The 21320-nt window shown below is 40.5% G+C and overlaps 1 protein-coding gene across 1 annotated transcript in view; it reads left to right on the forward strand.

Moving 5' to 3' along the window:
• The window catches only part of ak8 (adenylate kinase 8), a 36014-nt gene extending 18217 nt beyond the window's left edge, over positions 1–17797 (forward strand). The window contains exons 10-14 of the mRNA XM_072665210.1: positions 1719–1850; positions 2258–2347; positions 9141–9282; positions 16301–16381; positions 16478–17797. Of these exons, the coding sequence (XP_072521311.1) occupies positions 1719–1850; positions 2258–2347; positions 9141–9282; positions 16301–16381; positions 16478–16697 (665 nt within the window). The 3' untranslated portion in view covers positions 16698–17797. The remainder of the gene's footprint in view (positions 1–1718; positions 1851–2257; positions 2348–9140; positions 9283–16300; positions 16382–16477) is intronic.
• Positions 17798–21320: the final 3523 nt, after the last annotated feature.

Genomic DNA, 21320 nt, shown 5'->3' on the forward strand with positions numbered 1-21320 from the left:
GGCTAGGGCTGAATGAGGACAAGTTCTAACTTTAACTATCTAAAGTTCTCCAGAGTAAGACTGATCATGTGAAAGAAATGTAGTGTAAAAGGCTATGTTTGAAGGTGTGAATTGTGTGGATTGGCATGTTGCTAACTAGTCAGTCATATCCTGTGGAAAAGGAGTTGAATGGAGACCTTTAAAGACATATTACAGTACATATACATACAACTAGGTTTAGGCCTTAGAGGCCTATAAGGACTACATTTGAACAGTATTGAGAGATGAAGGATATATAACTATACAAATGATCTGAAAATATCAGTGGAGATGAATTTGAAGGAGTGTGATCTATTTCTAAGTATAGATGCATTTACTTTGACATCAACTGTGACAAGAGCAACCTATAGGTCCTACAATTTTAGGATTGTAGGAGACTTCTTTACACATCTTGCGTTCTGCTCTGTACTGGGTTGAACTTGCTAGTATGGTTTGACCTGGTCATGTCAGCAGTTGTTATACATGTTCTCCACTTGTAAATTATTTTGTGGACAGTGGAACGGCTGATTAAAAAAAATCAGTATGTAAAAAGCAGTATGAAACGGCAACGGCGCCTGGAAATGAACCTTCGCAGGGCCCTTTGACAACACCTGCACAAGCAAACACCACCCATCCGTTATGGCACTGTATTTTACTTTCAACAGCAACTCAGATTTTGATTAAGCTTCTCTGATGGTAGGTCTAAAACACAGGAAAAAGATAACACTCTGCATGGGTCGTCCAAGGCGGGCAGTGGTGGCTCAGTGGTTAGAGTGCTGGGTTATTGATCACAGTTTTACTGCTTGTCGGATCCTGGCTTTGTAAGCTGGAATTTTTATTATTATGCGAAGAGAAAATATTCACTGTACTTTATATATGAGTATATATGTATATATGACCATAAAGGCACATCATTAATCGCCATCACTGTCCTTTTCCTTTTATAACTATAACTTTGATGCCATGACAAAAGAAATAAACAAAGAATTTGTTTTTAGCTTTTTGCTATATCATTTCTAACATTTTCAGCACTGATTTGGCCTGCAATGAGATAAATTGACCATATTAAAAGGCATTAATACCACAGATTGTCTGTATTGCATTATTATTGCAGCTATTCTAGATAGTAAACCTGCTTTTACATGGCTCCCCCCAGAAACATGTCAGGAACCTAACTGAAGGTGTCATTCATTGGTTACAAGTGTACAAACATTTCCAGATAAATTATTATATTATATGACTGTACTTTTATTAACTCGTGTTTTACCCATTTGTTGAGGTCTTGATAGATTGTCTTGGTTATAGCGTCAACTGTAATCTCAGTCTATGCCTCTAGTGTCCCAGGCCCCTTGGGCACGTGCTCAGTAAGCCCAGTTGGTAAATACACTAATTACATGTGTAATGTGTGACCTATATCATTAGAGTGGCACTGATATATTGACTACAATTAAGTTAAACTGCATTAATAGTTGATTATTGATTAGCTGTGTTTCTTACATGGCACAGTTGTTTATCATTAACTGGAAATGCATTTGTTTTCCCAGAGCAAGGCTGTAATATACACTATAAGGTACAGGCTATGTATCCCGGGTGTACAAGAGCCCTCAATATATAGCGACAACTATAGACATAAACAACCATAGTAAATTTAAATCTTACAGTTAATTCTTCTGTGCTCTTGTGCTGTCTCTGTCATTCAGTGTTGACCTACGTTCTGTCCAGACAACGCTCTGCTGCGCCACACACCCCCAGAATCATCCTGTTTGGACCGCCAGGATCTGGGAAAAGTCTCCAGGCTACGTTAATTGCTAAGAAGTATGAGCTAGTCAACAGTGAGTAACCACATTACTTTGAAACCTGTCTTTACCTGTTGGGATCTTGCTACATGTAGTCAGAAATGTGTTCCAGTGTGGTTGATGGATACAGAAAATAGTCAGAGTATAGTTTCTTTGTTTAAAGTTTTACTCTTTTTTTCCTACATTTCCTCCCAATTCCTTGTTGTTGACTTTCATCACCTGTCCCTTCCTGCTGCCCTGGGCTGCAAGCTCAAGACCTATCCTTTCCTATTCTGCCTTGAGACTGCCTTAAAGGTCACACTGAACATTGAGCATTCTGTTTATTTAAAATTTAAAACTTTACTTTCTCTCTTTCTCCGTTGCTATCTCTTCCTCGCTGTCTGTTTTCCTCATGCTCTTTTTCTCTTTTTTTATTCTTCCTCTCTCTCTTTCTCTCTCTGTAGTTTGTTGTGGCGAGCTTCTGAAGGCAGTGGCAGCGGATGAGAGCAGTATGGGAGAGCTCATTAAACCCTTCCTGGAGTCAGGACGGCAAGGTAAACTTCCTCACCTCCTCACACTCGCACGCTGTCAAACAGGTCACGCACCAAGGAGGGCTGAAGCTTCTGCGTATGTGGCCTATTTGGAGTCTCCTGCCTCTGTTAGAAATTTCTGCTTTCGGCCAAATAATTAGACCACCCACGCCAAGCATGTGAGGCCAATGAATGTGTTGTGCTGTTTGCATATCTATATTTGTTGATATGGTAAAAATAGGTGTACCTCATGTCATAGCCCTCTGATATTATTATAGTACAGTTACCAGACAGGTGACCGGTGGTTTGCCAACATAAACATATTTATTCCTCGTTCTTTTCCTGCTACAGCTCAAGCAGACACCAAAAGAAAGTGTTTTCTTTAAAGGGACCCCTTAAGTTTATTATTATTATTACATTATTATTACAATACATATTACCAGGTAATTACTGAAGATTTTACAGTAACTGCTGTGAATGTAATGTGTAAACAGATTTTTGTGGACACTGCCTTTAATGAATGCATTAAGCTACTTGACATTGCACCCATTGCTGATACAGATGTGCAAATGTGCACACACACAGTTTGCCAAGTCCCTGTAGAGAAGTATTGCTAATAGAATAAGACTATCTGGAGCAAATAAACATGAACCTATTGTCACTGTGTCTAATGTCATGGCAAGAGTGGTATAAAGCCCCCCCAGCGTTAAGCTGTAGTGCAGTGGAACTGTGTTCTCTGGAGTGATGGTGCTCCATGCAATACTTTTGGGATGAGGTGGGGTGGTAATCATCTCACATCCTGACCTCACTAACACTAAAAAAGGCAATCAAATCCTCACAGCAATGCTGTAATCCAGTAGAAAGCCTTCCCTGGACAGTAGAGACAGTTACTCCAACACAAGCAGGATAAGCTCTTGATACCCTTGATTTCAAAAGAAACAGTCAATGAGCAGGTGTCCCTGTACTTTTGTCCATATAGTGTATGTAGTCATAAGAAAGAGAAGCTGAAGTGTTGACCCACATACAGGTTCTTACAGTTTAAGATGTGTGGATACCTTGGACTATCCTATAAAGCTCACTTCCCTAAACACTATCTTCCAACACTACACAAAAATAAAGGTGCTTCAAAGGGTTCTAAGGATTGAGGCCCAATATGATTAAAATGTGGATTTGGAAACCCATGCAGACCCAGCATGTCCATCTGTCTCTATTCACACACACATAGACTACAGATATTTACTGTTTGTTCCCTTATAATATAGAGAAATAGCTATCAGATAGCAAATAAAGAGTTGTTATGACAGCAGATATAGCCTAATTGGTGCTGCATTAATGCTGGTTCAGATACTACAAAGACACAGCAGTTAAAAAAGCTTACATTTTTGGTTCCGTTTTTATTTCTCAAACTAGTTTGGATCCTCGCTGTACAGACAGAAGGCTGTACTGTGAACTGTACATGCAAAAATATGTCTTATCAGTCCTCCACTTAGTCATTCAGGTCCCTATGCTTTTGCATATCTTTGTCAGTTCCTACTCAGCCCTTGTCCACCGCTTCTCCAAAGGCCCTCAGCGTCCTCTCCTTGTGAAACCCCGAGGGGAAAATAATTCAATAAGGCGAGGTGTAAAACTGCCACGGCATTGCGTCTAAGTCAGGCCCTGTTAGCTTTACCAAACAGGCCCACCCCTCACACTGCATCACAAGCTGCCAGGCCTGCCAATCACTGCCGCTGATTGTCTAAACTTGCCTTGAGCAAAATGTGATTAATTTAATAAACATCCCTGGAGAATCGATGGGCTACAAAAAGTGTGTGCGTTTAATGAGACTGACACTCAAGCGCAGCATCACAGAGGTGGGATCTCTCGGTGCTGAAGCTGCTTTGAGTTCACTCCGTCCTCAGTGTGGCCACGGAGACTGTGCAGAACGCTGACAGCTGAACTTCCTACACTTAGCTCCTCTCCAACTGCGTGTGAACTGCCACAGAGACGAGCGCTGCCTTTGGCTTTAAGAAACACAACAGTGGCTCACATTTAATGAGCTAAGCTTGACTGTTTTGACAGATTAGATGGAGTCTCGTGCACATTTCAGTCTTAAAAATAAAGGTTCCTAAACGTTCTTGGCTTGAACTTACAGTTGTGGAAAAAATGTAATTGCTATAGAACATTTGGTTCTGGTGAGGATTGATTTGTAAACCACATTTAAAAACACCATGTTGACCAAAGTGCTGTACACAGAATAACTAGGGATGTCATGATCAAGGTTTTTTTTGCACCCTGATCCGATCCAAGTCTCTTAATGCCAATACTCTCTCTCAGCCAATACCAATCAGATCTATTTGTTTCTAGAAATAATACAGCCCCACAACAAGATGTGCTAATGCATAATAGTAAACACCAGTAAAATCACTATTTTTATTAAACATTTTTTATTAATCAAACTAAATTTGATAAATTACTAAACTTTAGAGTTTCTTTCCAACTCTGCAGATCACTTAGCTAGTGTGTGTGCATTAGCCTTCTCCTCGGTTAAGAATGTGCCATTTAAAGCTGATTTAGAACCAAAGAAAGGAGCATGTTCTCTCGCTGGTAGAACAGATCTTTCCACCATCGTTTCCACCATAGTAAAGACAGGATGAGAGTAACATCTATATATCTTTCCCATTTTATATAATGGAAGAAAATATCTTTGACGTTGCACAGCTAAAACCAAACTGGGTCATTTTGGCATTGTGGACAAAAACGTCAGAAAATAGACAAACATTTTCTGAAAGAGTAAAGACTTACGGTCAACAATAATGTCAGTAACAATGTTGACATTATAAACTATGTCTAGGGTAAAAAAGATGAGCAGTTTGTCTGCAGCAGCTAAGGATCTAGTCTGTTATTGGCACTTAGAGTACATCAGGTGGTACTCTGCTACAGCTAACCTAAGACTCGGAACCATAAAAGTCAATACCCAGTCCGTTAAAAAATGTCTGGATCGGCCCCACTAAATCGGATCGGAACGTTCTTAAGAATAACACTACTAACATATGAGAAACCTAAAGATAGCCAGAACAAAAAGAGGTACCACACATTGTGAAGGTTCTTTGAGCTGTCAAAAGGCTCTTCTCACTTGCACATCTTATTTACAGTTTTTTGGGAACCAAAAGTGATTCTTCTATGGAATCACTCCAAAGAACCTTTCACTGTATTTTAGGGCTCATGTCATTTTTTTTCAAAGTTTTGGAAGCACTATGTAAATGTTAAAGTTTCAAAAAGTGCCGTTCGCAAAAAAAAAAAAAAGTGTTATTTTTGTTTATAAAAAAAATATATTTACCTATATCTGCCTATTCAGCGTTGATCAGTGTAGACCTGTCTGTTCAAGTTAAAGAGATGACATGCTTTTCTGCACGGACTGCTTTTTAAAGAAGTTATAATACATGGGAGACAATGAGAACATCATTTACATGTATAACTCTCACAGGCACAGTAACAAAAACAGCTTGTTTTTCAGGTGCGGCAATGCTCCATGCCCTGAGCAAAATGCTCCTAAATGAATTAATGTAGCCTTTCACATGTGTGCTTCAAGTGTATCTTTGGGTCTATTTTAAGTCTAGGCAGAAATGGTACAAAATGCAGTACTTGCAATATTATACCCAGATCAGCCATAACGTTAGCACCACTGAATATCTTCATCTCCTGTGGTATCTGTCAAGGGGTAGGTTAAATTAGGCAGCAAATTTCTTTGACAAGAGCCAGATTGTGATGGCTAGACAAATGGGTCAGAGCATCTCCAATGCACAGATCTTGTTTTTCTGTTATGCACGGACATGCACCTATCAAATGTGGACCAAGAAATAACAACGGGGCTATAACAACCAAAGGGGTCATTGGCCCCCAATGCTCATTGATATGATCCATGGAGGCCTCACCTTACAACTTACAGGATTTAAAGGATCTGGCGCTAACTTCTTAGTGCCAGATACCACAGGAAACATTCAGAAGTCTTGTGGAGTCCATGCCTTGAGTGGTCAGATCTGTTGTGGTGGCACAAGGGGTAAGCAGTAAGCTATTAAAAACAATACAGCTAGCTAGCAAAATAAATGTAGGTAGCAATGATGTCTGTGAATTGCTATTTAAACCGATATGCTGAAATGTAGTCGACATAAAATTTGTTTAAGCAATACACGGACAATAAAGACATTTGTTAGCGATGTTGGACAAGGCCATTAGCCGGCGCATTGGACACTGTACTTTGGAAGCTGAGTTTGTGTTTTTGTCTTTTGGTCCACAAGCCCAGTGTTGTTACCATGCATGAAATAGAAGTGGTGGTGGTGGAGGGGGGGTCCTGAAGGTGCTTTAAAGAGAGAGGTGTATTTGATTTGCAGTTTAACAGTCATTCTCTAGAATCATGCCCAGTGCAGGGGTTGGAAATTGTTAATGTAAAAATTAATTACAACCCACACAAACATCATGAACAAAGTTGAGAGAACCCCTGGAGAAAAAAATTAAATATATTGGGCCTTTAGGAATGCAATTGTTCAATTCTGCAATCAGATGCAAAGCGATATGAGCCATCAGTTACGTTTGACAGAGCGCGTCTATCAAAAGGTGCTTGAGAATTCAGGCTGAATCCCCATTGATCACTCTCTGGTGTATTCTAGTGCTGCTAGCGTGATGCATATGGCTAACAGCTTGATTTGAGAGGAGCTACACTTCTCCCTTTGACCTGCATCAAAGGTTCGTCTTATCTCTTTATCTCGGCACAGTGTTAAGATGAAAGCCATTATGGTTTGGAGCTCCATTATCCATTATAATATAGCTGAGCTTAGCATAGGGCTGCTACGAGTCTTTGTCCCCCTACACATACACACACACACACACACACACACACACTGTACATATACACACGTGTGAAGGCATAGGAGCCTGATTGGGGGACCCTGGATTGTTAGACCCTGATGGTGCATGTTGACTCCCTCCTAAACTGCTGCGGTGGCTGTCAGCAGCAGATGTATTCATGAATTCCATGAATCCGTGTTTGCATGTTTGTTGGGGGGAAAAGAAAAGAATGCATAAGAAATGCAATGTAAATGTTGTGTTAGCCGGCACTCCCCTGCCTTGAACTGTGCTGTTTTGTCCTAGGGGAGAGCTTTCGGGTTGTGTGTGAAGCCTCTGACTCTCTCTCTTTCTCTCTCTCTCCCCATGTCTGTTTCCTTCTCTCTCTTCCTCTCTCTGATTCCCCCTCACCCCCTCCTCCCTTCTCTTTTCCTCCCTCCCTCCCTCCTTACGGTTGTGACAGTGAAGGTTTCAGGCAGAGAAGCTTGCCTAAATAATTTAGGAGTTGATTAATGGGCTCGCTGGGGTATAATTAGGCGATGGAGAGACGGTGGCTAGTGGAACCAGTACAGCGCTTTGGGGATTTAGGGAGTGGGATTATTAAGGAAATGGAAAAAAAAATAGTCTTACGAGAAGAGAAGGAGGAGAAGGAGGAGAAGGAAGAGAGGAGAGCAGCCCTCTCCAGGCTGCCTGCCGTTTGAAGCAGAGCCGGGGAGAGAGAGGCAAGAGGCTGCGAGCGTTTGATGTGGAAATTGGACAGTTTGAAACCGTCGACTTTAATTTTTCAGCATCCGCGGGGACCCCCCTGGGTGCGAGCTCACTTTCCTTAAAGAATGGCGTTCTATTTTTCCCCCTCACCCCCATTATTTGTTTGTCCTCGTCGCCTTCAGCTTCCCTTCAGCTTTTTTTTTTTTTTTTTGTTACACATGCCGAGTGTGTGTTTTTTTTCCCCCACACATGTTAAGAAATGTCTTCATCCCAGCTTTATATCAGTATCATCCCCTTAAACAATCCGCTTATGTTGCCTGTCAGGCGGCTGTTGACTGCTTTTGTTCTGAGAGAGAAACCAGTGAAATAGCTTCAAAAGACAAAATGTACATACATGAATTTAAATGACAATACCCCAGCTAATTACTTAGTACTTCATATCTGCGTGTGAATCACTCACTTCTGTACTAATATACACACTAAAGGCACGTCCTTGATAATATTGGCTGATGAGGAGATCAGTAATACAAACATTGTGTACTGGATGCGCCTTATTTCTCTTCAAACCACCCTCCTGTCTCATTTACTCTTTCAACGCCGAGCTCTTTGGTCCTCACTTGCACACAATGCACAGGATTTGTGACATGCCCTACACCTACATTACATGTTGAAAAGGAAGATGCACTTAGTACACACTGACTGTTGTGTTACCTCTTCAGATGAAATTAACCTCCATATTTGTTGTTTTTCGCATTGAGTTACAAAACCTGCATCACTTTTCTCTCTCTCGCTCACTCTGTGTCTTAATGCTTCTTGATTGTAAAGAGGTGACTGCCTTTTTTCCACTGGTTTATCTGCTAGAGAAGCTTTTTTGTTTGATTGTTTGTTTGTTTGTGTTTGTTTGTTACCTGTCAAGGAAGTAAATAAACACATATGAGCTTTCATCACTTTTCTTAGATCTTTAACCTTCTGCCCTGGCGCAGTTTACGAAGAGATGAGTGTAGATACAGAACGTCTAGTCAAACAAAAGGTGTGTTTTTTGTGTGTGAGGGTATATACAGTAATCATTGTGTTTACAGTATATGGAACAAATATGATATGGAACAAGGATGCAGTGAGATGACAGCTCTACGTTTGAACCCCTAAAGACGGCGCATTTCTTCTAGAAGATTGACTTAAAGCGTTCCCTGTTTGTTTTGTTCTTCTCCTGTAATCATGAAATTGACCAGGAAAAGATAAGTAAAGGATTGTGGTATGACATATCCGGCATGTTTCTGTTGAATCTCCTCAGTGCCAGACAACGTGGTGCTGCAGATCCTGGTCGAGCGGCTGAGCAGATTGGACTGTACCTCCCAAGGCTGGGTCCTGCACGGCTTCCCTCGAGATGTGGAGCAAGCAGAGGCACTGCAGGAGTCCAAGTTCAGCCCCAGCAGGTGCTTACTGTATATACAGCTATAAAGTCAATGAAGGCCTAAGTTTAGGAGGCCAATGTAGCAGTGGGAAGAGGTCGGAGGTGGGTGTGGGGAGGTGTGGGGAGGGGGAGTGTTGGTCAGAAAAATAACAAAAAGAGCCGTGGACCGTGAGCTACACTGCAAGTTGATCATTCATAATGCAGTCTACTACAATGGGGTTCTTTAAGTGATGCCATCAAAGAAACATTTGTGGTTATATAAAGAACCAATGTTTGTGAAAAATGCATGTGACTGTAAAGAACATTTATATTGGGAAAGAACATTTACATTACGTTAATGTTCTTTAAACCTTTTAAAGGTTCTTCACATTCACATGTCTCTATTATAAACATGGTTCTTTATGGAACCAAAAGTGGATAGCACCTCTATATTGTAGATGTATCCGGCTACTATATGGCTATTGAGTCCATATGAGAAATACTAAGCCTGTCAGAAAACTTCAGCCTATGACCAAGTAACATGTTATTGTTGTTATGTAAAAATCATGTATTTCCATTTTTCAATTTTTACATCATTGAAATTTTTTTCTAATTGTTCATTATATTGTGTTGAAATTCATAACAACTGGACCAATAGAAATGCTCCAAAATGACTGAAATAGAATATTTTTTTCTTCTCTTGAAAAGTTGCTGGTTTGAAAATACAAGATTTTGCATGACAATAATTATATACATAATTGTGATTAAAACTCACCACTGCCCTCTATGACCTTGTTTACACCTGGTCACTTTATGTGAATAGTATCTGGATTGTACATACAGATTGATACATACAATAATTTTAGCAACATGCATTTACACTACAAATGCGTCTCTGGTTAGTCAGACTGAAATCCGATTACTGTGTGGGACAGAAAATGCAAATTCGCTTGTTGCACAGCAATTACTACTGATGTTCAGGTTGTACTGGGAGGGGTTTTGGTTGTCAAGTATGTATTGGAGAGACGGATGCATTTACACTGCTGTAACATGTGGCTCCTGAAGTAGTTTGAGTGATGGGATTTGTATCTGGTTTAAATGTGTCTTGGGTGTGTTTACATTTGCAGTTTAATGTGGTATGGCCTTATCCAGATATACTCCTATATTTCAAGTGCATGAAGTGGCCAGGTGTAAATGGGGTCTATGTGTGTTATATACACATTCATGTTTTGGGTAATAAACTTATTGTGCTAAGCAAACACCTGGGGAAATGAATTCAGGTCAGCTTAAATAATTGCGATAAGTCAGTCATGTAATATTTGTGACAGGCCTTAGGCAGACATGTAAAAAAAGCACTAATCACAGAGCGTCTGCTTGTCATTTTGTGTGTAATAGTACAAATGCAAACGAGAACAGGAGTTAATAACAATAAGCACTTGGAGGATCTGCTTGGTGTGGCTTCATCAGGCTTCTGTGATTTGTGCCTCTTCAATTATCCCAAATAGTGAGCATAGCAGTATAAGGCTCAGATCTCTCACTCAGATTACTGGAGCTCAACTGTCCAAGAGGATCTGATGGCACTTGGTGATTGCGTGGCCTGTCTTCAGTCTGTGTCCGCCTCACTGTCCCAGCTGGAGCCACACACTGAGCTGAGGTCACCATTGACAGGTTTTGACCCAGTTTAGGCTTCAAACTGGACTAAGGCTGGACTGGGTCCCCAGTTCTGTCCTATTATGTTGTTGTAAATATTTATACAGGAATATGTGTGGTGTTAATGTTTAAAATGATCTAAGATTACAATGTCAACCATTCGACACACATACTTCACCCGGTGAGTTACAGTAGGTCTATGTGAGTGAACTCTTGTTTGGGTAACGTCACTCACTTTGTCCTATCTAAATCCCACATGAATTAATCATCACACTCCTATCCTTCTTTATCTCACCTCCCTGATCTCCCGTCACTCACCTGAACCATCAGAAGAACCATTAAGCTCATGGTCCACTTCACTCAAATATTAACCGTAAATTACCAATCAGCACTCGGTTAGAATGCCCACCTTGTTGTCTCTCTCCCTGCATCACCTGAATAGGTTTCCATTTACTCCATTAGCTGCCCCCGCTGCTCGGGCTAATGGCAGGAGACCTCATTTACATGGCATTAGCGTAATTGATTTGGGGGCTGGCAGTTAGGCTGGCTCTGAAACAACTGGGAGATAATGTTACTTGATGGGCCGATGATGGCCCAATGGCGGCGCTCTACCTGACAGCTTTATTAATTAACAGCTATCCAGTTACTCAGGCTTTAGAGCAAATGAATAAGTCAGTCAGAGGCGTGGCACAGCGCCAAGCCGTGGGCATGTAATAGGTGCCACCGGCAAGCAGCGGGGAGGAGGGTAAGAGGGTAAGGAGCATGGCAGAGCTGGCATGCCTGCTGGGTCGGAAGGATCTCTTTACCCATTTCCTGAGAGGGCTCCTGTAACAGGCCTCGCTGGAGTCAGTGCCTGTGTCAAGTGCCAGGCAAATGTTTATGCCGCACCACTGACTTGACCGCTGGAACTGAAGATGGATTGTTTGGTCTCTTGAGCGCTCTGCTTGAAGAGCTTAATCAGTTGCAAAATGAATGCTCAGAAGCAGATGCTCATTTTTTAAATTATACAGTCCAGTATTGGAGGATACAATGTCTACACATGTATACCATTGTCGGACAGACATTGCTGGTTTGTCAGACTGACAGATGGATGCAGACCTGCTTACTGAAGGTTTGTCTACTACATTTTGGGGCATTGCTTTTGGGGCAACCTTAGCGAGGTCAGGATGTTAAATGATCACCAGTCTCCCGCATCCCCCACTCCCCAACTCATCCCAAAAATATTGGATGGACCACCACCATTATTTCAAAGAACACATGTCCACTGTTTCATAGCTTAATGCTGGGGGGGGGGGGAGGGGCTTTATACCCCTGGTGCCTAATGCATTCATTACAATGCATTAATTTTTTAACATGATGAATAATATACTGTAATACTGTATTTATCTAGTGGCATTTATTTGTTTGTTTAGGCTATGTCCTTTGAGGTTTGGTTAATTATTTTTGTGAAGTGACCATATGTACACATCCTCTTCAAATTTGTATGCACAATTGCTGTTAATCATTCCTAATTCATTAATAAAAATGAAAATGCGCCATTTATAAAAAATGTTAAAGTCAAATTGGCAAATAGTTTTAAAAAACATTTGCATGTACATGTATGATGAATTGTATTATGTTATTTCATTATGAAATATTATTATGTTATTTCAACTGAATTACTAATTTACAAACTAAACTAAATTACAAAGCCTTCTGTACCTTTGAACATTTTCCTGTTCAATTATTATTGTGACAATTTTTTTGTTTATAGATACCGTGTCCCAACCAGCATTCGAGTTGTAATGATAATATTCCTGATTCCAAACTTTTGAACACTAGTGTCCTTTGCAGGCTGCTGGCGACTGGTTTACTGCTTCTGGAAAACTAATTTTGTCTGGTTAACAGTTGGAGCACTGTGTAAGCTTGCCATGGGTATAATTTTATGAGAATCAGAACAGTGCTTTCGGGACTTTTGACAACTTAGGGGAGGTGCTTCTCGGCATACAATATTAGAGTGGTGGGGAATGTGGAGGGTGTGTGAGTATTCAGGAATGATGTGGGATTGCCTGATGTGAGTGTGTGTTTGTTAAATTTTGCTAAAAGTAACATTTGTTTTGAGAACTTATATAATAATAATATATTTCAATACTATATGGTCATGTGGTGTATTTAGAAAATGCTTGAATATATATATATATATATATATATATATATATATTTTTTTTTTTTTTTTTTTTTTTTTTTTGCCAAGCAATTTTCTTATATCCATTTCCAGAAATACTGCCATGCCAGCAACATGTAAGACTTTCTAACAAGCTGCACATACGTTTAAACCAAAACGACACCGCTCTAAAGTAGTTACAGCTACGTATAGTCAGTTTGACATAGGATGCCCTTTTGTGATGTAAAAGAAGCTACCTGATCCTGGAAAAACAGACAAAAGAGGAAGAAGAGGAAAAGAGACCCTTAGAGATAATCTTCCCCTATCAGATAATTGAGGATGCCCTCGCTCCAGTTTCCTCCTTAGCATAAGTGCCTGATTACCTTTCAAAAGCTGATCAATCACTAGTAGCAGCTCTCAACATGTAGACACAGAGTCTTTCTGACCTTTTCGGTGAAGATGAGCTGAAGTGAGATTCCTCATGGCGGTCGTAGAAAAAACACCATAGTTAGAGTTCCTTTAGACGGTTTCCTAAATTACCATTTGGTTCTTTAGTAACTAAAAAGAAAGAACAAAGCTATTAAAAATACAAATCCTCACTCTTAAAAAGAAAGGTGACAAAATTGGTTCTGGTTCTTAAAAGTCTTTGAATTGATGGTTCTTTAAAGAACTGTTTTTGTGAATGAGATATGGGAGAGTGAAGAAACTCTTTAATGTTTAAAGAACCAAATAATGTACAGCATGCGTTGCCAATCCTGGTTCTGTAGATATAATAACCTACAGAGTTCAAATCTACCACACCTGATTCATAAAGGCCTTCAGGGGCATCTGAATGTTAGAGTCTGGTGTGTTGGATCTGAGTTCTCCAAGGTGGCTGATCTCCAGGACTAGGATTGAGCACCACTAAACAATAGATTAAGGATATACTAGTTAAGGATTCCTAAACCCAGAACTGCTTTGAGTGTGTAGCCTTGAAACTTGCAATGGAAAATGTATTGGCAGCCCATCTTCTTCTTTGGAGTCAGGCATCGCGAGCCACACAGGACGCAATACCCCTTGGAAAGGACGGCAGTCCATCACAGGGTTCTGTTGACCATGATTGTTTACTGAGTCATTTTCCAGGAGAAGATCTACTGAAGGTGTAATTTAGTCCAAGATTAAGCATAATCTTAGTTATCTTAGCTATCTTAGTCCCCTTGTAAATAAGCTGTATACAAAAATAATTCTTGACCTCAACTCATAGCCAAGACCCCATATGATTATTCTTTGGTGGCTTGCCAGCATAATGAGAGTGCTGCGCTGTCACTGGTCTGTGTCGGGCCTGCCCCTTCTGCCAGTCGTTAACTACACTCCAGTTTGGCCAGTCAGCAGCCTCTTACAGCCCTGACACCCTCGCAAACAATCAGAGTCTTTGGGAGCGCTGAAATATGCATGGCTATCCGTGACAGGCAGATAAAGCAGGGCAATTAGCCACGTAATCCTAGAGAACCCAGGCCAATCGCCTGCTCTCCCCACCAACCCCAACACCCCCACCACCCCCACCCTCCCCAGCCCTTATTCGTCTCCCTCCCTCTGTTGCGGTGCTCCACTCTTGCTCTCTATTAGTTAAATGTATTTCATGTGTCCGCTCCCCATCAAATCAAGCAACACTTCCTCTAATTGGCTTATGAATTATACAGCAGGGGCCGCATTATAATTTAATCAGTGGTAAACATTGCAGAGGCCGCCTGTAAAGAATCTATCCCTCATTAATTTCTTAATTTGGGGAGATGGAAAAGGAGGGAAAGGAGGAAGAAGAAGACGTTGATGTGGAGGGGTATGTGTTAGGATGGGTGTGTACAGTGTAGTCAGAGACCTACTTCAGGATCACTTCAGCCCTGAGAGGATACTTAAGAATAATAGGGTCAAAGGGATCTATCCACTTCATCAAGACTGCTGAGAATGTTCATACAACTCAAACCCATATTGCAACATCAGCACATAGGCGTATTTGTCACATCTTCTGTTTTGGATAATTTGTAACAGCTGAGAACTGGCAGATGCTTGTTAGCTGCCTTGTTTTTGTCAGTCATTTGTTTGAGACTATCAAGCTGTCATGTAAGCAACATCCAGTGTAAATTGTACACCCCCCATCAAAACTAGGCAGATACACACAAGTGCACGCCCTTCTCAGACACCCCCCTTACTCAACTCCCTTTTCTCTCCTACATTGATGAATATTTCATGAAGAAGCATTAATATTAATTCTAATAGCTTTGCAGAGTAGTTATTATTTCCTTTTTTAAGACAAATATTCATTAAAAATTAAGCGATGCCTTCCTTTTTTCCTGAAATGATCGCACACACTCATTGATAGACGAGGATTAAGGCCTTGAAAAACCAAAATGGATCAACTGTTATAATTGCAGTCCAGGACAGTGGTCAGTTGAAGCTCAGTGTGATTAAAGGCTTCCTTTGTCTGTTCCAAAAGGGTCCCTTACTTTACAGCATCGTTGAGACCAGAAGGACAAAGGCATTTAAATATTTGATCAAAAGCAGATCTCAATTCTTCCCTCTCTCTCCCACCCTCGTTTTCTCATTCTTTCTTTCACCCCTCGAGAGAGGACGACCGCTCGCCACCCAATTTCTGCTGATCTTTTTCACAGCCCAAACGCTCTAGACCCCGTGGCTGTGGCAGCTGTAAAAATTGTATGATGTTCTGGATGTCGCTGGAGGTTGCAGTTCTCTGGAGGCTTGGGTTGTGTTGGGGTCAGTAGGGATGAGGGGGGGTGGGCATAGCTGGCTGATTGGTTTCTGCCCACCTGATCACACCATTAGGGCCACTTTGTGTCTGGCCACCATGCAGCCAGAGGGACCCCTGGGTAGAGACCCCAACATTCCAGTGTTAAAAGTACCTTCACACTCAGGAGAGCACCGCTTTTTTCCATTATCAGCTCATCATTTATTCAGGCCTGATATAAGCGCATGATGATTATTCCATTCATAATCTTTGATGCACTTTGCAAAATAATGGCAATAATGGATTGATTTGCTCGTTGGTTTTCGCATGACCTGCCATTATTTTAAGAAGCACTAGCGTAAAAGCATTGTTGTCTTGAGTTCCTCCTTAGAGGAACCAATAAAGAACTGATATCATTCATGACAGGCTGAAACTCCTATGCGCAAGATCGTGATCAGTGGTTCCTCAGAGTTTTCTGAAGAAATGAAGCTCAAAAAGAGGAGTTTCAGATGGGAGATGTGCGCTGATGAAAGCTTTTCTTTCTTTCAGAGTCGTCTTTCTGGAGATGACTGATGGCGTTGCTATTGAGCGGCTGACTCTCGGAGCCATTGATCCTGTGACTGGAGAAAGGTGTGAACCTGTCTCTGTTCACGTATTCATGTTCTTTAATTACAGGCATTCTTTTAGAACTGGTTTACTTTTCCTCTCTTTTCTTAACCCCTCCAGGTACCACTCACTGCACCAACAGCTGCAGTGTAACCCCAGACACTCAGAGGCTGAGGTACAGAAGAGACTGCAAGAGTACTGGAGCCACGTGGACGCTCTACAGGCCTTCTATCCACAGGCCGTAAGGGTCAGAGCTGACCAGGATCCACACACTGTGTTCGAGTGTCTGGAGAGCAGGCTCGTGGGACGACTTCCCAAAGTACTGCCTGACAGGGCCTGAGAGTGCGATATATTTTATTGGATTTTTTAACCATTCACGGTAAAAACATAACAATGTGACACAGAAACCTGTGTTGGCCAAAAGTGTTGGCCAAAAAAACTTGTGGAGCATTTCTAGTGGTCCATTCATTCTGAAATTTGAGCACAAATAACATTAATAAACAGTAATGCATATCCATCTGCACTGTCTCCAGCATATGGGCGATTACCACAAGCAATCATTTTGACATTTATTTTAGGAATCTCCCAAACAAGTTTTTTTGCCCCCCCGAGTCAATCAGAGTACCTTAATGCTGACTTCGGCTGACACTGTTTCGATGTTTGTGTTTCTGTAAATAATACAGCCTCACAACTAAGGTAAGATGTGCTGTTAATAAGCACTAAACTACTAAAATCGCTTAATTTATAAGCACTGTTTGGGAGAGCTTTTATGTAGAGCCCAGCAGGTGTGTCTGATCAGCAGTGATTAGCAGTAATCAGCGCTGGGGCTTCTGGGAAAGTTTTCAGAGCTGCTCCCAGCTGCTTTCTTACAAGGGCACTTTGCCATTTGTCCAAATCGCTAAGTGGAACTACAATGTGATTTTGAGGGCACTACAGTAAGTGGGAGTTGTTACGTGACGTAGCAACAAGCTGCTTGTTAATGAACTATAATTTGGTTAAAGGAAATGCTAATAATTAAAACCTATTAAATGGTTCGTTCACCGCTTGATTTATTTCTTAATTAATTCATGTGTTGTATAAAAGCAATAAAACACAAGATGGTGTCTTTTTGCGTGAAACAACAGCATGGCTGTGATGAAGTTGTATTAGGATTTGAAACCAACTTTAGCTGTGTTTTGGCTGCTGACTGGTAACGTTTTGTTCACTGAAATAAAGTCACAAATCTGAGGTAGTTTACAAAAAAAACATTACATGACCAACTGTTCCTTACTCCGGCAGCTGAGAATCACGTCAGTTAATGAATGTTAAAGGATGCCAAAAGGCGCTATGCTAAAACAAATCTAGGGGTCGAAACTGGATCTGAACTTTAACAGACAATGCCCCTCCAGTAAGAATACCGAGATTGCATCGGGACATCCTTATTTTTCTTGTATATAGTTATTTTAATAGGGACAGGTTATCAGCATGATCCCATTAATAACTGCCTGTATTTCACATATATACAGTGGCAAGAAAAAGTATGTGAACCCTTTGAAATTGTAATTGTAAATTTTTCTGCATTAATTTGTTGTGTATTCTGATTTAATTCTGATTTATTCTTGAGAATGTCTTCATTGAGAATAGACATAAAAATATTATAGTGCTAGTGGATAAAGTATGTGAACCCTTGAGTTAATGATCTCAAAAGAGCTATATAGAGTCAGGTGTCAGCATACCTGGAGTCTTCTTAAGAAAATGAGTTTGGAGGTGTGGACTAGAGCTATTTTGACTGATAAAAAAAACTTTTTGAGTTTGCTTTTCACAGGAATAATGAGCTACAAATCTTCCTAAACAATGTGCACTGCAACGATCCACTGCTACAGGAAGCTCCTTGTTGAGGTTATTGCTGCCAAAGGCTACCAGCTATTCATTCCAAGGGTTTACAAGGGTTTCTTGCCACTGTACAGATATAGATAATGTTAACTATTAATAATTGGAGAATTCCTTTAACTGAACACCAAAAGCTCTTGTCCCTCAGATCATAGCACAGATGCCTCAAGTACTTCACATTTCCCTCTAAGTAGATAGTCTGAGACACACTTATTAAAAGTTGACCAGTTTGGTCTTTTATAAACTGTATATATCTGTCCTGCTTTCATTAAGATCTGTGTGTACATGCCTGTATAAATAGGTAGGCATTTAACATCAGAGACTGTGCATCGTGTACGCAACTCTTCACCCAAGACCTCTAAGGGACAATTACATGCCTTTGCCCTAAGTTATACTATATATCAAGCAAAACTGAATTAAACACCCGCCCCTTCTGTAATTCCACTGGCCGGTAATCACTCCTGGCTTGTTGACCCCAGCTGATCGCAGGGGAGTACAGCGAACCTGCTAATTATACACGTGTTTAATTAATGTCGCAATAAAATGCAGCCTGTCCGGGCCCTTTGTCAGGGGTAGTATTAGTCCCGCTTCAGTAGTCTCATGCTAAGGAGCAAGAGCTGCTCTGATTATTAAGCCCACTCTACTCCCCCCTCTCTCTTTCTCTCTTCCTCTCTCTTCCTCACTCTCTCTCTCTCTCTCTCACATGCTCTTGTTCTCTCCCCACTCGCAGAGGTCACTGGATTGGCTCCCAAAGGGAAGGAGAGGAGTTAAGTGCACTGGTTAGAGAGACATGTTTAACAGCCTGGTTTCCAAACTCCCCTCAGATACTGCGCCATGACAGGCAGACACTGACTTAATTATAACCAATGAGGTCCGGAATATGCATCTCCTCTGAATACATAAACACAAGGATAAGGGGGTATCTTCATTGGGCGAGTTAGCAGTGGCAGCAGTGCAGTACGTGTGTGTGGGTTTTTTTTTTAATTAGACAGGCATTATTATCTCAACCCGTCTCAGCAGCACAGTCTGTTTACCCTCCAAAGAAAGACGCAAAAAGTTTGTTAGCACATATGTGAACCCTCTCGAATGAAGGGGAAGGAAAGCCGAGATTCTGATGAAATAAGCTTAACTAAATGAAAACAAAAGCTGGAGTGCTGCAGATTTTATGGCACAGATGTCTGATCTAATTAGATCATTCATATTTTCCATGTACAACTGAATTTTAATGCATTAGTCAAGTTGATCCTGTTCATTCTTTGACATCATGTCATAAAATGGGAATAAGACTGTACTGTTTATTTTATTAAATAGTGCAGAATTAAGTGTCATTTGAAATTTGACCCACAGGGCATCGCTGTCGCACTTTCTGAACACAGAAGTGACTTGAAGTGGTTCTGGAGTACAGTGTTAATAATAATTAACACACTATTGACCTGAGATTCAACTTATTCTAATAGAAGAACAAGTGGAAAGAAGCCTATTCTTTGCCTCTGCTAATCACATGAACTTACTGACGGTCTGTGATCCTAATTCAGTCTTAATTCAGAACACTGCACAGTAAAACCTAACTGCACTACTTAATAAAACTATTGAGTCAACATAACTGAAATACTACAGAAATCTGGGCGCACTTACACTGATTAAGCCAAACTAACTCAAAAACAAATAGTTGAGGTACTCAGCCAAGCTGAATTTATTCAGGAGATTGCGGAGTTGTATCACTGAAATGGTGACCCTAACAGTGTGCCTTATGTTTGGGCTGTGCACCCTGGTGTAAAACTTCCATCTATTTGCATACAGATTGTGTCTTTCCCTCCTGCATAACTATGGATTGAATTTGCAAGGCCAACACTTAGACAGTTGTGCCACCCAGTACCCCAACATTTGTGACATAAAAACAAAATTAATGGCTGTTCCAGGTTATTTGGCTTCAACTGTCTTCATGAGTAATCAGTTATGTAATGTGTGTGTTTTGTCTACAGTAAAAAATGAAGATTAATTAAAGATGAAAAATAAAAGATTAATTAAAGAACAATTTAAAACTCATTCAAATCTTTGGATGTCTTCTTGACTGCTGTTTTACTGCTACTTTTTTCAGCTGATCTGTTATAAAGGGCTCATATCCTATGTTTCTGCTTGTGTTTAATAATTTTTCTTCTGCATTCTGGCATTCTGGTCCATTTGTACAGTTTCTGCAGCTTAATGTTACAAAAAAGTATATAGTAAAAAAGTATATAGTAAAAAAGTATAATTTTTACATTACTATTTTCCATATCGGTTAGATGGAAAATATGAAAACATGGTGTTTCTGTTAAAAAAAAAAAAAACTGCTGCATGAATGACTGGGGCTTAACTGTGATAGGCTAAATGGACAGAGACATGTAAATGAGTTGGTTGTTCATACCATCGGAGACACATATATTTCAAATCAGTTTGGCGGCTTAGTTTTCATGTATGGACTGTTTAGACTGGAGAGTTTTCCATGATGGTTTAGTGAATCAATACTGTGAATCAAAGCAATTGTTAGATTGCATGAATAGGGCCTTGTGTACTGTCCCTTTCCCAAGGTAAGGGCATTCCTCATAAAATGCTGGATTGGGAGGTGGGATAACACATACATAAGGGATGTAACAGCATTTCTTTTCACTCTCCAAATGTCCCTTTTCTTCACGTTTAGAATCTTCTGTTCTCTGACTCCCTCTATGCTGTGCTATCGCCACCTCTGGTATATATTTTTTATTATTATTTTTAAAAAGCTTTAAAAAGCTTTAAAAAGTTTGTCTCATCTGACCACAGAACTCTTATAGCTCACATTCTAGTAAGTCTCAGTCACTTGGCAGCAGCATAGAACTGGTCTTGAGAGAAATTGGCAGAGGCATCTTGGAATTATAAATTAATTTACTGAGACTTTTCGTCATTTTAATTAGAACATGCATTTACATGTTAATAACAGCAGAGGACTTTTAGTGACAAGCCCTCTAAGTAGTATGTTGGTATAGAGGAGGTGTCTTTGTGATGGTCAATTAATAGTGATGGTTAATTTATGTGCATTTAGGTCCAAGAAAATGATGACTGGACAATACATTTTGTAAAG

The sequence above is a fragment of the Salminus brasiliensis genome, chromosome 20 (genome assembly GCF_030463535.1).
Source record: "Salminus brasiliensis chromosome 20, fSalBra1.hap2, whole genome shotgun sequence".
NCBI lineage: Eukaryota > Metazoa > Chordata > Actinopteri > Characiformes > Bryconidae > Salminus > Salminus brasiliensis.